General features: G+C 46.4%; 1 protein-coding gene across 3 annotated transcripts in view; it reads right to left on the minus strand.

The window, feature by feature from the left end:
* Window positions 1-393: 393 nt before the first annotated feature.
* The window catches only part of LOC126947230 (arylsulfatase D), a 29,230-nt gene continuing 11,963 nt past the window's right edge, over window positions 394-17,660 (minus strand). For 2 of the 3 annotated variants that reach the window (XM_050777945.1, XM_050777946.1), the window contains exons 5-10: window positions 15,714-16,137; window positions 13,482-13,618; window positions 8,547-8,681; window positions 7,697-7,859; window positions 5,345-5,466; window positions 394-4,027 (exon numbers count right to left, since the gene is read on the minus strand). In XM_050777945.1, coding sequence (XP_050633902.1) covers window positions 3,651-4,027; window positions 5,345-5,466; window positions 7,697-7,859; window positions 8,547-8,681; window positions 13,482-13,618; window positions 15,714-16,137 — 1,358 coding nt within the window. In that variant the 3' untranslated portion in view covers window positions 394-3,650. The other variant, XM_050777947.1, reaches the window with a different exon arrangement.

Raw genomic sequence — 17,660 nt, forward strand, 5'->3', positions numbered from 1 at the left:
AATGTCTACACGCTGTCTGGAGCTGTGGCAGCCATCTTGTGACCATGAGGCAAATTCTATGTGCAAAAGCAGGAAGCTGGAAAGAACCTGCCATCCCTGGATTGCTTCGTCTGTGACTCCCATTACCTGGGAGAGAACACATCTTTCTCTTGTTTAAGGCGTTCTTATTCCCAGTCTCCCTTTCTCCCCCGTATAACCCTAAAAGTACAGGAGTACACTTGTGACTGTAACTTAAGTTTTTCAGAATGGGGGAGTTTAGATTATTTAGTCCTCTCTCCATGAATCACTAGTGAATAGCCATGCCAGGTGAGTTCCTTCAAAGCTAGGGGGTGAAGGGGTGGAGGTGGAAAAGTAGGATTGCAGATGGGAAATAAAAACAAACAAATGACACCATCCAGGGAGATTTGTCATATTTTATTCAGTAGTTCTGCTGCACTGCCAGCCTAGGGATGCACTTGATTCCCAAGAAACGCGAGTGTCCTATTCGCAGAGTCATCCATAGGTACCTGCCCCCTGGACTGCAGCAACTTTATTACCTTAACTAGCACACAACAGAGGTTGATTTAAACTCCTTACATTCACTTCTCAGATCAATGAATGGACAAAGAAACACCTCATGGCTCTGGGAAGGCATGTTGAGACCCATTTTTGCAAGTCCTAAGGAATGGAAGAATATAGCTGCCAGGTATCCCAAGTCTAGGGCAGGAAGGGTAGTATCGGCATCACTTACACTGCATTCTGTTGGTCAACGCAAGTCAGAGGCTCAGCCCAGATCCAAGGGCAGGGAAGAGGCTCCATCCTGTAGTTGGGCTCACTTGGAAGGTAATGGGAGGAGTTGGTGACTGCTTTAAGACACATACTGTATCTAGATTTCAACCTACAGAAAAGTCCAAAGATGCACTCACAGGAGCCCATTAGTCAACTGAAGCTGGCTCATGGCTGCCTTCTTCAGGTGGAGACTAACCAACTCCCTGACATCCTTCAGTTAACTGCTCCTTCCTTTTTCCTGCTGTCTGGAATGTCTGCGTGCCATCTGGAGCTATGGCAGCCTTCTTGCGACCATGAGGCAAACTCTACGTGCAAGAGCAGGTAGCCAAAAAGAGCCTGTCAGCCCTGGGCTTATATCCTGCTTCCCAGGGAGCTTGAGGATAGCAAAACCCACAGCCATTTTCATCAAATGCCAGGAAATTCTTAGGCTGGGATCGTTTGAATGGTTGAGTGTGAAAGGCTTGTTATAATGGGCTTGTTGAATACAGTGAAAGATGAGATGGCTTTTAGCTGCCTCCAACCCCCCGTGTCCCATGCTCCATAGATGTTTTCTTTTTTGTTTTTTTTTTGTTTTTTTTTTTTATCATTTTTTGGTTATTCCAGGTATCTCCTGTGTGTCCCTCCAGATCCCTCTCCAGCCTTAGAAACCTGAACTCTATAAATGTTGCCTCTCTCCACTCATCTTCTCTTTGGCTTCAGGTTGAGTTCAGCCAACAGATGCCCCTGTAGGATTTGGACACAGCGAGCCAGGGGAGAGGGCCATCAGCTGCCTGGTTAGCAGGGCTGTGATGATTCTTCTACCCGTGACCCTCACTGCTGTGGACAGCCCGTTGCCTCTTCCTCTGGATTTTGGAAGCTTCCATGCCGAGGTCTGAAAGTGGCTCCCTGCCTCCCACTGATGTCCCTAGAATCCCATCCTCACCTAATACCTGGGATTGAACACTGCCTTTCTTAGATGTCATTTAGTCTCTCATTTCAATTCCCAGTATGCTTCCTGCAAAGACCTTGATAGATGGACTCAGGGGAATAGTGCAAGGTCCTCCCATCCCCAGTATTGGGATCTGGGGGTAGGGGTCCCAGGTTAGGACTACGCTTCTATCATCAAAGCCACAGAGGGAAGCCACACTAGAACTGACTTAGAAAACACACTGGTCAAATCTTAGCTATTCGAGGAATGTAGGAAGAAGAGCTTCCTTCTCTCTGTAGGTCTGAAGGTTCCCACGGCTGTCTCTTTGCCCAAGGGGCAAACTTTCCATCTGGGCATCTTCTGTGCATCTGAGGATCATTTGCCAATTATAGGCAATGGTAGTACGTTTCAGTGCAGAATGAGATAGAGTCGTTTGACAATAAAGCGATGCATCAAAAACTTCAGTCAACTCAGTGTTTTCTTGTTTTCCTGCTGACTAACCTAATTCTGGTTTCATACAGGGCAGCCAGGTGCCCACCTAAAAGACTGCACTTCTCAACTTCCAGTTGTTTCTATGGATAATGGTTGGAAGCAGAAATTGGGTTGGGGCTTCCAGATAATCCCCCCTCACAGGGACTGCTTCAAGAGGAAGGGATGCCCTTTGGTTCTTTCTCCTTCCTGCTGCCTGGAATGTGATGTCTGGCACTGTGGCAGCCATGCTGACATAATGAGGCTCTCTGCCAAGCTAAGAGTGGCAGAGCTGGGAGTTGAAAAGAGCCTGCTAGCCTTGGGTGCTTCCCCTTGATCGGCTCACTACTTGGAAGAGAACACACCCTTTTCTTGTTCTTTTCTTTAAGGCTTTGTTTTTTTGTTTTTAAGGCAGGGTCTTCCTCTGTCCCCCAGCCTGGAGTGCAGTAGTGCAATCATAGCTCACTGCAGTTTCAACCTCCCAGGCTCAAATAATCCTCCCACCTCAGTCTCCTAAGTAGCTGAGACTATAGCTATGCGCCATGACATCTAGCTAGTTATTTAATTGTTTTTTGTAGAGATGAGGTCTCACTGTGTTGCTCAGGCTGGGTAGGTGTTTCACTCCTAGGCTCAAGTGATCCTCCTACCGTGGCCTCCCAAAGTGCTGGGATTACAGGTGTGAGTCACCATGCCTGGCTTTGTTTAATGCATTCTTTTTTCCCAGCATCTGTTACCAGCAGCCTGAAGCCATTTCTCTAACAATATCAGGAAGACACATGGACAGAGACCCTAATGTATGAAAAATGCATCAACCCTTTGAGATCAACGAGCCCTCAAAAACAGAGACTGAGAGCTTTAACTTTCCTCCACTATGTGAGAGTAGGAACAGACACTCTTCCCTGTCCGTTTGTAAGGCTGTTATGTCATCTAGGTGATGAAATGGCAATAATGCTTTAAGACAGAGGGGTGAAAACATTGGGCATTGGCACAGTGACAAACCCTGAGACTTAGTAGAGGAAGAGGAGGCATCAGTGGGTGCCTACTGGGATAGTCTCATTTCAGAAATCAGAAAATGGAAACCCTAGATGGGCACAGTGGCTCACGCCTGTAATCCCAGCATTTTGGGTGGCTGAGGCAGCTGGATGATTTGAGGTCAGGAGTGCAAGACCAGCCTGGGCAACATGGTAAAACCCTGTCTCTACTAAAACTACAAAAATTAGCTAGGCATGGTGGCAGGTGCCTGGTGCCTGTAATCCCGGGTACTCAGGAGGCTGAGGCAGGAAAATCGCTTGAACCCAACAGGCAGAGGTTGTAGTGAGCAGAGATCATGCCATCACACTCCAGCCTGGGGGACAGAGCGACACTCCGTCTCAAAAAAAAAAAAAAGAAAGAAAATGGGGACCCACTCTCAGTCCAGGGCATGTTCCTTGCAAAAAGGGAAGCCGAAGATTGAACCAAGCTTGGAGAAATTTGTCTGCAACGCAGTCAGGCTCTCCTGGATCCTCTCTCACAGTCCCGGCATTCGGGGGGTGCCATCCCCATCCTCGTGGCATGAGCAAAACGGGAAATGTCCGCAGCACGGCTGCAGCCACGGCTTCCACAGGATGTTGCTCGTGGAAAACTGCTGGGGCACAGGACTCAGGGTGTGCCGATGCTCCGACACCGCCGCACCCACCCTTGCTATCACGGCGTGGTACAGGGGCTCGGAGTCGGGGGTCAGGGGCCGCGCCTCGGAGGGGTCCCTGGAGAGGTCAAAGAGCAAAGGGGGTCTGTGATGGGTCACGCCCTCCCCGGAGCATGGACAGACGCCTCGGCCATAGCAGGCCCCCGCTCCCTCAGGGTGGAACTGCGGGGTGGTGTAATGAACCTTCCAGACGCTTCCACCTGGATGCAGACAAGAAGGGAGTCAGGGTGGCAGAAATCCATGCAGGTGTGAACACAGGACGCAGGTGTCAGCCCTGTGGAATCAGCATGAACCTCGCTGTTCAATGAAAAGGAGGGGGAACACGAGGCAGTTCACACAATCACAGCCTTCAGCTTGTCAAGTCAGAGCATGTGTGTGTGTGCGCGCGCCCATGTGTGTGTCCGTTTGTGTCTCTACATCGCATGCCCCAGGCAAAGGGACTCATTGCAGAACGCTCACTGTGGCTGCTTTCAGAAATCAGAATCATAGAGGTTCCTTAATTCTTACCCTTTCCCCTGTGTTGAAACTGTTCAGCGTCGATCTACTACCTTTCTACACAGAAACACCCATGATATTTTAAACAGCATGATTGGGTACTTATCTATCTATTGCTACCTATTTATCAATCCATCCATTTATCTTACCTATCGATCTCATCTATCATTATCTATTTATCAATCATCTATCTACCTACCTATCATCTGTTTACCTCCTATCTATCTATCCACCATCCGTCTACCATCTACCTATCTACCTACATATCTATCGTCTATCTACCTACCATCTATCATCTATTTATCTATCAACTTAATCTATCACCTATCATCTATCTATTATCTATCTCTCCATCCATCTTTCTTTTTTCTAACAGCCCACCAGATATCTCTATCTACCTTTCATCCATCTATCTATCCATCCATCTATTCATCCACCCATGAACTGATTCTACTTTTTATCTATCATCTGTTTATCTATCATCTATCTTATCTATCCATCATCTATCTTATCTATCACTTACCTATCATCTATCTCATCTATCCATCCATCATGTATCTTATCTATCATAATCTATCTTATCTATCTCTATCTCTATCCATCCATCATGTATCTTACCTATCTATCCATCCATCATCTATCTTATCTATCCATCATCTGTCTCATCTATCTATCCATCATCTATCCATTATCTATCATCTGTTTATTCATCCATCATCTGTCTTATCTATCCATTATCTATCTTATCTATCTATCCATCATCCATCTCGTCTATTTATCCATCATCTATCCATTATGTATCTATCATCTCTCTCTCTCTCTGCCCTCCTCTCATCTATCTATAATCTACTCATTGGTTTATTTATCTCTATTTCTATAGGTATCTGCCATCCATCCATCCATCCATCCATCCATCCATCCATCCATCCACACATCCATCCGTCCGTCCATCCATCCACACATCCACACGACCTATTGGCTGTTTCTCTGGACCTCCCTGGCTGTGGGCAGCGTGTACTCACTGTCCCTCTGGTGCCAGCGTGCTGCGTGGAGATGCTGCCCACAGTAATGAAACAGGAACTCATGTGCCGAGCGCGCCTCAGCTCCCTGCAGCAAGGGCACCAGGCTGTGGCCGTCGATCACCCTGATTTCATGAAGAGACCACGGAGCAGAGTCAGACCACGGGTTCCTAGGCAGCCTTTTGCACCTGGGAACACATCTCCCAGAATGCAAGGCTCCCCAGCAAATGGAGCAGAGATGAGCGCTCTCTCCAGTCGCTGTTCAGATTGCAGGTTGCTGAGCAGGACACATGTGGTTATTTCAAGACACAGTGTCTCTTAAGTGTAGGGGTCATTTGTTATGCGGCACTGCATAAGCAAAGTGCACATGCACACACACACACCCCTACACACACACCTACACACACCCCCTACACACACACACCCCCCCCACACACACCCCTACACACACCCCTACACACACACACACCCCTACACACACACACACCCCCTACACACCCCTACACACACACACCCCTACACACACCTACACACACACACACCTACACACACCTACACACACACACCCCCCACACACACCCCCTACACATACACCTACACACACACACACACCTACACACACACCTACACACACACCTACACACCCACCCCTACACCACACACCCCTACACACACACCCCTACACACACACCTACACACACACACCCCTACACACACACACCCCTACACACACACACCCCCTACACACCCCTACACACACACCCCTACACACACACCCCTACACACACACATCTACACACACACCCCCCTACACCCACCCCTACACACCCCTACACACCCACCCCTACACACCCACCCCTACACACACACACCTACACACACACCCCTACACACACACCCCTACACACACCCCTACACACACACACCCCTACACACACACACCTACACACACACCTACACACAAACACCCCTAAACACACACACCCCTACACACCCCTACACACACACCTACACACACCCCTACACACACACCCCTACACACACCCCCTACACACACACCCCTACACACACACCTACACACACACCCCTACACACCCCTACACACCCCCATACACACACACACCCTTACACACACACCTACACACACCCCTACACACACACCCCTACACACCCCTACACACACACCTACACACACCCCTACACAAACACCCCTACACACACACCCCTACACACACACCCCTACACACACACACCCCTACACACACACACACACTACACACACACCTACACACACACCTACACACACCCCTACACACACACACCCCTACACACACACCCCTACACACACACACCCCTACTACACACACACCCCTACACACACACCCCTACACACACACCCCTACACACACACACCCCTACACACCCCTACACACACCCCTACACACACGCCTACACACACACCCCTACACACACACCTACACACACCCCTACACACACACACACCCCTACACACACACACACCCTACACACACACACACCTACACACACCCCTACACACACACACACACCCCTACACACCTCTACACACACACCTACACACCCCCCTACACACACACCCCCCCTACACACACACACACACACACCCCTACACACAGCACTGTCACCTTGGATGTTAACACAAAGCCTTCAAATTCAGCTGGACAGCCCACATTCCTAAGTTGACTTTTCTTACTTTTTCTTATGAGGCAGTCTTGCTCCGTCACCCAGGATGCAGTACAGTGGCACAATCTCAGCTCATTGCAACCTCTGCCTCCTGGTCAAGCGATTCTCATGCCTCAGCTTCCTGAGTAGCTGGGACTACAGGCACAAGCTACCACACTCGGCTAATTTTTGTATTTTTTGTAGAGATGGGGTTTCACCACGTTGGCCAGGCTGGTCTCGAGCTCCTGACCTAAGGTGATCCGCCCATCTAACCTCCCAAAGTGCTAGGATTATCAGCATGAGCCATTGCAGCCGACCTGTTCTTACTTTTTAATCATAACAGACCCCAAGATACATGGTCACATGGGTAAAGGAGACAGTGGTGCCTGCCTGTAATCCCAGCTACTCGGGAGGCTGAGACAGGAGAATCACTTGAATCTGGGAGGCGGAGGTTGCAGTGAGCCGAGATCGTGCCATTGCACTCCAGCCTGGGCAAGAGTGTGAGACTCTGTCTCAGAAAAAAAAAAAAAAAAAAAAAAGCTTATTTATGTAACCAAACACCACCTGTTCCCCAAAATCCTATTGACATAAAAAAAATAAAAAATAAAAACAATTTTAAAAAATCAGGGAACAGGCGGCCTTATCTCCACATACCTGTCCTGGGGTACCTCGCCACCTGCCAGCTGAACCACAGTAGGGAACACGTCCATCAGGCTCGTGGGCTCTCCAATCACTCGGCCAGCCGGGAGCACCCCGGGCCAGTGGAAGATCCCGGGCACGCGGATCCCACCTTCCCATCCTCCCATGCCCTTCCCACCTGTAAATAAAAGACATCATTAGGATTTTGCCAGAAACTGCCCAGTCTATACACACACCTGGATGTATCTGTGCATAGGTGTGTGAATATGCACAGCCACCCGCACGCACACACGCACACTGCGGCAGCCAGCCCCAGCCTCCCAAACACAGCCACAGCAATATTTCCAGAATTGTGTTACTCCCCGGCCTCTTGAATATCAGTGGGTCACTGTGGCTGATTCAACTGTTCTAGTCACTCTATGCGACCTTTATTTAGAATAAAAGAATGTATTAAAATATTCATTAAATTTAATGATTTAAAAATATTTGTTAACTATCAATAATTTTAAAAATATGGATTAATATTATGCATCAATATTAATTGATGTATTTAAAATACTAAAGTTAAAATAGTAATAAATTTATTAAATATTTAAAAATTAAGAATAAAATAAATTTTAATTTTATCAGAATTATTTATTTATACCTCTCTCTATTCTACTAAAGTGTAAACCCTTTAAAGGAAGGGGATGTGACTTTTTATCTGCCTGCCCTGCTCATCTAGGTAGAACTTGTACTACAGTAGGTGCTCAATGCATTCTTTTTGAAATGAGCAAACTCATTCTCAGTTCAACTTGTTCTTGGACCCTCAGTGGTGGGAGCTATTTGGTTGAATGCATATGTGTCCCCGGTGTCCACAACTCACCTTTGTAAATTCCGTTCCATCCCCCTAACTGGCTGTGTCCATCTCTTGCCTCTAAATGCCCTCCATGGTCAGAGGTGAAATACGTGAATGTTGAGTTCTTTAAGCCATTGTCTTCGATGGCATTAAGAATCTTACCTTTACAGAAAATGGAAAGTTTCAGGACCAAGAAAACAAAGCAGCATCTGCTAGTTCAATGCACTTCTTCCTTTCTGCATGAGACACCTCTTGCCAGGAAGTCGTAAGAAGAGACCACAGTTACTTGAGGCCATGGTTACGATGTGATCCCAAAGTGTAAGACATAGCTAATCATTGTGATGCCACAGGACTGTTTACAATGCAAACCAATAATAAAAGTCTAAGCCCCCCAACGACTGATGGACTCTCCCTTCAGCCAAGGCTATTCCAAAGTTAACCTGAAAAACTAGGTCAGGCCAGGCATGGTGGCTCACGCCTGTAATCCCAACAAACACTTTGGGAGCCTGAGGTGGGTGGATCACCTGAGGCCAGGAGTTCAAGACCAGCCTGGCCACTATGGTGAAACCTCATCTCTACCAAAAACATAAAAATTAGGTAGGTGTGGGGGTGCACGCCTGTAATCCCAGCTACTTGGGAGGCTGAGGCAGGAGAATGGCTTGAACCCACGAGGCAGAGGTTGCAGTGAGGTGAGATTGCACCACTGCACTCCAGCCTGGGCAACAGAGTGAGACTGCCTCAAAAAAACAAAACAAAACAAAACAAAACAAAACAAAAGAGTGCCGGGCACGGTGGCTCACGCCTGTAATCCCAGCACTTTGGGAGGCCGGGGCGGGCAGATCACAAGGTCAGGAGATCGAGACCATCCTGGCTAACACTGTGAAGCCCCATCTCTACTAAAAACACAAAAAAATTAGTCAGGCATGGTGGTGGGCAACTGTAGTCCCAGCTACTTGGGAGGCTGAGGCAGGAGAATGGCGTGAACCCGGGAGGCAGAGCTTGCAGTGAGCCAAGATCGCATCACTGCACTCCAGCCTGGGTGACAGAGCAAGACTCCATCTCAAAAAAACAAAACAAAACGAAACAAAAAACAAAAACTAGGTCAGGCCATGATGGAAAGTGGTGGGGGTGGGGGGCGGGGGGTGGACATGCGTCATGATACCCTCTTCCCTTTGGAATTCAGGCACAACTGACCAGCATTCACATTAAAACAGAGACTTTATGACCGGGAGAAGGCCAGGCACGATGGCTCATTCCTGTCATCCCAGCACTTTGGGAGGCTGAGGCAGGAAGATTGAGCTCAGGAGTTCAAGACCAGCCTGGTCAACATGGTAAAACCCTGTCTCTACAAAAATTACAAAAATTAGCCAGGTGTGGCGGCACATGCTTGTGTGTAGTCCCAGCTACTCGGGAGGCTGAAGTGGGAGGATTGCCTGAGCCTGGGAGATCAAGGCTGCAATGAGTCAAGATTGCACCACTGCACTCCAGCCTGGGCAACAGAGTGAGACCCTGTTTGAAAAAAAAAAAAAAAAAAGACTGATAGAACAGACTCTTTAAGTCTGATAAGAAACATTTACCCTGTATTCTCTCTGAAGCCTGCTACCTGGAGGCTTCTTTGGCATCATGAAACCTTGGCCTCCACAACCCCTTATCACAACCCAGACATTCCCTTCTATTGATTCTCAGATAATAACTTTTTCAACCACCTGCCAATCAGAAAATCTGTAAATCCAGCTTTGACCAGGAAGTCCCCCCTTTCAGTGGTCTTGCCTTTCTGGACCGAACCAAGGTACGTCTTACATATATTGATTGATGCCGTATTTCTCCCTAAATGTATAAAGCTGAGCTGCACCCTGACCCCCTTGGGTACATGTTCTCAGGACCTCCTGAGGACTGTGTCACGGGGTCACTGGTCACTCATATTTGGCTCAGAATAAATCTCTCCAAATATTTTACAGCGTTTGACTCTTTTGATCGACCCCAAGATACCACCAATACAAAACACAGAATGAACAGACAACACCAAGAGGTTGCCGATGGGCATGCTTTTTTAAACATAGTGCCATGTGTGTGTGTCACATAATAAAGATGTTGGGGAGAGGGAAATGGTGAGACTCAGTAATGACAGAACCCCGTCTATGTAGGAGGAAGCAGGGCTGTCACTAGCATCTATGGGCATTGGCATCTTGGAGGTTGATGGCTCAGCAGTGCAAAGGATGCCCTGCAAACCAAGCAATTGCTTTATCCCTGGAGGCCACTGGTCACTGAAAGTACTGAAAGTCAAAATGATATAAACCGCATGGTCACCTGTAACTCTGAAAATGCAGACTTTGAAGACTGCTGTAAACTGAAAAGTACCTGAGGCAGCTCTCAATCCATTTAGAAAGTTTATTTTGCCAAGGTTAAGAATGCACCCAAGACACAGCCTCAGGAGGCCCTGATGACATGTGCCCACTGTGGTTGGGGCAAAGCTTGGTTTTGTATACTTTAGGGGGACATGAGACATCCATCACTATATGTAAGATGTACATTGGTTTGAGCTGGAAAGGTGGAACAACTGGAAGTGGGGAATTTAAACATATTCCGATTGGTAATTGATTGAAAGAGTTATCAATAGAAAGGAATGTCTGGGTTATGATAAGGAGTTGTGGAGACCAAGGTTTTATTACGCAGATGAAGCCTCCAGGTAGCAGGCTTCAGAGAGAATAGACTGTAAATGGATCTTATCAGAGTTAAGGTCTGTGTGGATGTTCATGCTGGAGGGGTAGCATGAGGCAAGCCCAACCCTCTCTTCCCGTCATGGCATGATCCAGTCTCTCAGGTTAAATTTTAGGGTACTCTGGCAAAGGAGGGAATCCATTCAGATGGTTGTGGGGGGCCTTTGAATTTATTTTTGGCTTACACTGTGAACCAATCCCGCCCTATCACTGTGCTTGTCTCAGGAGATACGTTCAGATTCTGCAAGGATTTTAACATCTACACTCTCTTAAGAATCTGCAGCCTTGTTGGTCCTCTCCAGGGTTTCTTCAAGGCCATAGACAGAAGGTGACGTCTCTGCATGGTCCCAAACTTTATTGCTTTAGTTTCTGTAACTTCTAATGAGGACGTTAAGTCGTTGACTGTGTAGAAGGTTGACAATATGGTTTGGATGTCTGTCCCTACCCAAATCTCATGTGGAATTGTCATCCTCAGTGTTGGCGGCGGGGCCTGGGGGGAGGTGACTGAATGATGGGGGCAGAGTTCTCATGAATGTTTGAGCACCATCCCCCCCTTGGTGCTGCAAAGTGAGTAACTTCTCTTGAGATCTGGTTGTTGAAAAGTGTGCGGCTCCTCCCCGCCTCTCTTGGTCTTGCTCCTGCCACAAGACACCTGCTTCCCCTTCGCCTTCCACCATGAGCAAAAGCTTCCCGAGGTCTCCCCAGAAGCAGACACCACCATGCTTCCTGAGCAGCCTGCAGAACCGTGAGCCAATCCAACCACTTTTCTTTATAAACTACCCAGTCTCAGGCATTTCTTTGCAAGAATGGACTAATACAGTTGATTTTGTGCAAAATTAGACTAAGTAATCAGAAATACTGAAGGACCAAATAAATGATATGAGAGAAGTTTTTCTCCCTATACTTCGTCTTTTATTTCTTTTTATTTTGGAGACAGGGTCTTGCTATGTTGCCCAGCCTGGAGTTCAGTGGTGCAATAATTATAGCTCATTGCAGCCTCGACCTCCTGGGCTCAAACGATCTTCCCACCTCAACCTCTGGAGTATTTGGGACCACAGGTGCACACCACCACGCCTGTCTGATTTTTAAAATTTTTTGTAGAGATGGGGGGGTCTCACTATGTTGCCCAGGCTGGTCTTGAACTCTGGCCTCAAGCCAATTCCCTGCCTCAGCCTCCCAAAATGCTGGGATTAAAGGCATGAGCCACCTTGTCCCATCTGAAAATGCAGACTTTTAAGACTGTGAACTCTATCACTATGCTTGTCTCAGGAGACACATTCAGATTCTGCAAGACTTTTAATGTCTACGGTCTTTTAAGAATCTGCAGCCTCACTGGTCCTCTCCAGGGTTTCTTGAAGGCCATAGAAGGAAGGCAGTGTCTCTGCATTGTCCTGAACGTTAACTTTATTGCTTCACTTTCGGTAACTTCTGATGATGACATGAAGTCACTGGCTGTGTAGAAGGTTGATTTTGTGCAGAATTAGACCAAGTACTTGGGAATACTGAAGGAGCAAATAAATGATATGGGAGTGCGTTCTGTCCCCATTCTTTGTACTATTATTATTATTAAAGAGACAGGGTCTCACTCTGTTGCCCAGCCTGGAGTATAGTGGTGCAATCTCAGCTCACTGCAGCCTTGACTTCCCAGGCTCAAGCGATCCTCCTGCCTCAGCCTCCTGAGTACCTGGGACTACAGGCATGTACCAGCATGCCTGGCTAAGCGTTTATTTTTGTAGAGATGGAGTCTCACTATGTTGTGCAAGCTGGTTTTGAATTCCTGACCTCAAGTGATCTGTCCACCTGGGCCTCCCAAAGTCCTAAGAGTAACTCCTATTCTTTTTTTGTTTGTTTGTTTGTTTTTTGAGATGGAGTCTTGATCTTTCGCCCAGGCTGGAGTGCAGTGGCACGATCTCAGCTCACTGCAACCTCTGCCTCCTGTGTTTGAGCGATTCTTGTACCTTAACCTCCTGAGTAGCCGGGACTACAGGTGCACACCACCACGCTGGGTTAATTTTTGTATTTTTAGTAGAGACAGGGTTTTACCACGTTGCACAAGCTGGTCTCGAACTCCTGACCTCAGGTGATCCGCCTGCCTTGGCCTCCCAAAGTGCTGGGATTACAGGCGTGAGCCACTGCCCTTATTCTTTATTGCAACCTGGTTCATATTCAGATGGCCAGTCTGTTACGCCCCATGTTCAAACCTGAGGCCGAGGGTGGAGTGAGGATCTGTGGTACCTTGACTTACCTATGAGCCAGTCCATCTCCTCCACATTATCACCGTATAAGCCATGCTGACTTTTCCCCACGAATGCACTCGTGGTCACAAGGGGAATGTGCACATGCAGCAAAGAAAGGAAGAGGAGAAATGGCCCATGCTTGTGTCTGAAACATGAAAACCTCGTTGAGAATACACAGTCCATCAAAGGGACCCCTGCACCCATATGTTCACTCCAGCACTATTCACAAGAGCCAAGGCAGGGGATCGCCTTCTGAGTCCATCAGTGGGTGAACACAGAAAAAATAGATGGTGGCCAGGCGTGGTGGCTCGCGCCTGTAATCCCAACACTTTGGGAGGCCGAGTCGGGAGGATCACTTGAGGCCAGGAGTTCAAGACCAGCCTGGGCAACACGGTGAAATGCCATCTCTACCAAAAATAGAAAAATTAGCTGGGCATGGTGGCTTGAGCCTGTGGTCCCAGCTACTTGGGAGGCTGAGGTGGGAGATGGCCTGAGCCTGGGAGGTGGAGCTTGCAGTCAGCCGTGATCACACCACTGCACTCCAGCATGACCCTGTCTCAAAAAAAAAAAAAAAAAAAAAAAAAAAAAAAAAAGAATATATTGTATATGTCCACAATGGAATACTATTCAGCCATAAAACAGAATGGAGGCTGGGCACGGTGGCTCAAGTGTGTAATTCCAGCACTTTGGGAGGCTGAGTCTGGCAGATCAGTTGAGGTCAGGAATTCAAGACCAGCCTGGCCAACATGGTGAAATGGTGAAACCCTGTCTCTACTAAAAATAAAAAAATTAACAGGTTGTGGTGGCAGGTGCCTATAATCCCAGCCACTCAAGAGACGGAGGCATGAGAATTGCTTGAGCCTGGAAGACAGAGGTTGCAGTGAGCCATGGTCACACCACTGCTCTCCAGCATGGGAGACAGAGCCAACCTTGTCTCAGAAAAAAAGGGAATACCTTGTCTATGTACATGATGGAATACTATTCAGCCATCAAAAAGAATGGAATCCTGTCATTTACAGATGAAACAGGAGGTCGCTATGTTAACTAAAATAAGCCAGGCAGAGAATGACCAATACTGCATGTTGTCACTCATATGTGGGAGCTAAAATAATTGATCACATGAAGATAGAGAATAGAATGATAGAGACCTGGGAAGGGTGAAGGACAAAGAGAAGTGGTTTAAAGAGTACAAACATATAGTAAGCTTAAAGGAGTACATTCAATGTCTGACAGCAGAGTACGGTGACCAAAGCTAACGAAATGTATTGTACTCAGGAGATGGATATTGTAAGTATGCTGACTTGCTCGCTATTCAGTGTATATACATAACAAAATTTCACACATACCCCATACATTTGTACAAATTTAAAAGTAAGGGCCAGGCATGGTGGCTCACGTTTATAATCCCAGCACTTTGGAAGGCAGAGGTGGGAGGATGGCTTGAGCCCAGGAATTCAAGACCAGCTTGGGCCATATAGTGAGACCTTGCCTCAAAACAAAAAACAAAAACAAAAAAAACCCAAAATGAGACATTAGAAAAAGGCCAGGCACAGTGGCTCACTTCTGTAATCCTAGCCCTTTGGGAGGCCAAGATGGGAGGATTGTTTGAGCCCAGAAGTTTGAGACCAGCCTGGGCAACATAGTGAGACCCCATCTCTACAAAGAATGCAAAAAAAGAAGTTTAAAAAACTGTCAATAAAAATGTACAGAATCCAATGGCGTGTATGTCAATGCTATTCGAGCCATCACATGACATCCACAACGAGACTCTCCTATGGGAAACCCAGTCATATGAAAAGGTTGGCTTCCGCATCCCCTTCTCCTCTGAGGGTTTGTGTCTGAGATCCCAAAGATAATAACGAGACTCTCAGATGCTCTGAGCAGTTACTGCCTTTTTTTTAAAATTAAATTTTATTTTTATGTTTTTAGCGACAGGGTCTCACTCTGTCACCCAGGCTGAAGTACAGTGGTGTGATCATTGCTTACTGCAGCCTCGACATCCGAGGCTGAAGCGAACCTCCCACCTTAGCCTCCTGAGTAGCTGGTATTGCAGGCACACACCACCATGCATGGCTAATGATTTTATTTATTGTAGAACCAGTCTTCCTATGTTGCCCAAGCTAGTCTAAAGCACCTGGGCTAAAAGATCCTCCCATCTTGGCCTCCCAAAGTGCTAGGTTGACGGGCATGAGCCATCGCGCCCAGCCCCATCTCCTCTTTAAGATGCGATGGTTGCTTACCTTTCAATATAGGAAACAGCTTCCTTTAGCATAAGACTCGCTGTTTTCTCCAGAACCATGGGTTGCTCCGTGACGTCATGGTTTCTCATCAGGACACAGTTCCAGCGTCTCACAAACCCGAAGCTGGAGTACCAGGAGATGAAAAACAGGAAGAGCACGCAAGCCATGCCAGTGACCACTCTCCCGGAGACAGAGATGAAACCGCAGGTCTTGCCGGCAGCCACGGTGAGAATCCCCAGCGCCAGGAACTGGGTGTAACCCCAGAGCTGCGCCCTCAGGGCGGCGTCCACTTCGGGGGGCCTGCCTGGGTCACAGTCGTTTGTGAGCGTGAAGGGCATGCCGTAGAAATAGTCAAATCCATGGTTCAGGGGGTGGTGGCAGTGATCCCCGCGGGATGCACAATTCACACCCTGGTGCCATTTTCCTAAAAGAAACGCAAAACGTTCAACAGAGACCCGCTTTGAAGCAGCCCTGTCTGCTGCAAAGAACCTTGGAATCATTCCGCGTCGGCAGGAAAAGAAAAGTCTGCAAAGAACAAAACTGGAAATGGAAAGGCAATGAATGGACTGGATACGGGTGTTTAAATGAATGCATTCTAACCCGTGGAGACTAATGAATGTATCCATGTCAGAACCGTTGGCAAATGATTAAAGGTTTAAGACTTTCCCCGGCGCGGTGGCTCACGCCTGTAATCTCAGCCCTCTGGGAGGCCGAGGCGGGCAGATCACGAGGTCAGGAGATCGAGACCATCCTGGCTAACACGGTGAAACCCCGTCTCTACTAAAAAAAATACGATACAGGTGACGGGAGCCTGTAGTCCCAGCTACTCGGGAGGCTGAGGCAAGAGAATGGCGTGAACCCGGGAGGCAGAGGTTGCAGTGAGCCGAGATCGTGCCACTGCACTCCAGCCTGGGAGACAGAGCGAGACTCCATCTCAAAAAAAAAAAAATATATATATATATATACAAACAAATAAAAAAATAAAATAAAAAAGGTTTAAGACTTTCCAGAATGTTGCTCTTACAGGCTTGCAACCCTAGACCATTTTGCTATTAAATAATTTACAAAATATCATTTATATATATGTAATACATGTATTTATATTATAGGATATATATTACTTATAATATAGGTTTTATATCTTATATATGTAATATATAACCTATATAAATATAAATATTTATAATGTGATAAATATAAATATTTAAAATGTGATCGTTACGTGCCTTTCAATATAACAGTTGCATACATTTGAAAATATTTATATTTATATATATACAAATATGTTATGTATTATATACATTACAAATATACATTGTTATATATTACATAACATGTATTACATATTATATTATACTGAAAAAAGAAAATCTTTATAATGTAAGAGTACACAATACATCAAAGGGGCCCTACACATAAATTTTTATATATATAAATATATACAGAAATACAAATAGATAAAATATATTATATATAACCTGTATTCATATCTCAAAAAAGAGAAAATTATTTACCTGTATATATAGGTTATATATATTTATACATTACCTATGTATATATAAATATAATATAAACTATATTAATATTTATACATAGGTAACATATATTATATATAATCTGTATATATATAACCTGTATAACTATTAATATTTATATATACATAATTAATATATAAATATATATAACCTATATATACAGGCAAATAATTTTCTTTTTTTTGAGATGGAGTCTCACTCTGTCACCTAGGCTGGTGTTCAATGGCACAATCTTGGCCCACTGCAACCTCTGCCTCCCAGGTTCAGGAGATTCTCCTACCTCAGCCTTCTGAATAGCTGGGATTGGAGGCATGCGCCACCATCCCTAGTTAATTTTTTGTATTTTTAGTAGAAATGGGGTTTCTCCATGTTGGTCAGGCTGGTTTCAAACTCTTGACCTCAGGTGATCTGC

The sequence above is a fragment of the Macaca thibetana genome, chromosome Y, assembly GCF_024542745.1.
Source record: "Macaca thibetana thibetana isolate TM-01 chromosome Y, ASM2454274v1, whole genome shotgun sequence".
Taxonomy (NCBI): domain Eukaryota; kingdom Metazoa; phylum Chordata; class Mammalia; order Primates; family Cercopithecidae; genus Macaca; species Macaca thibetana.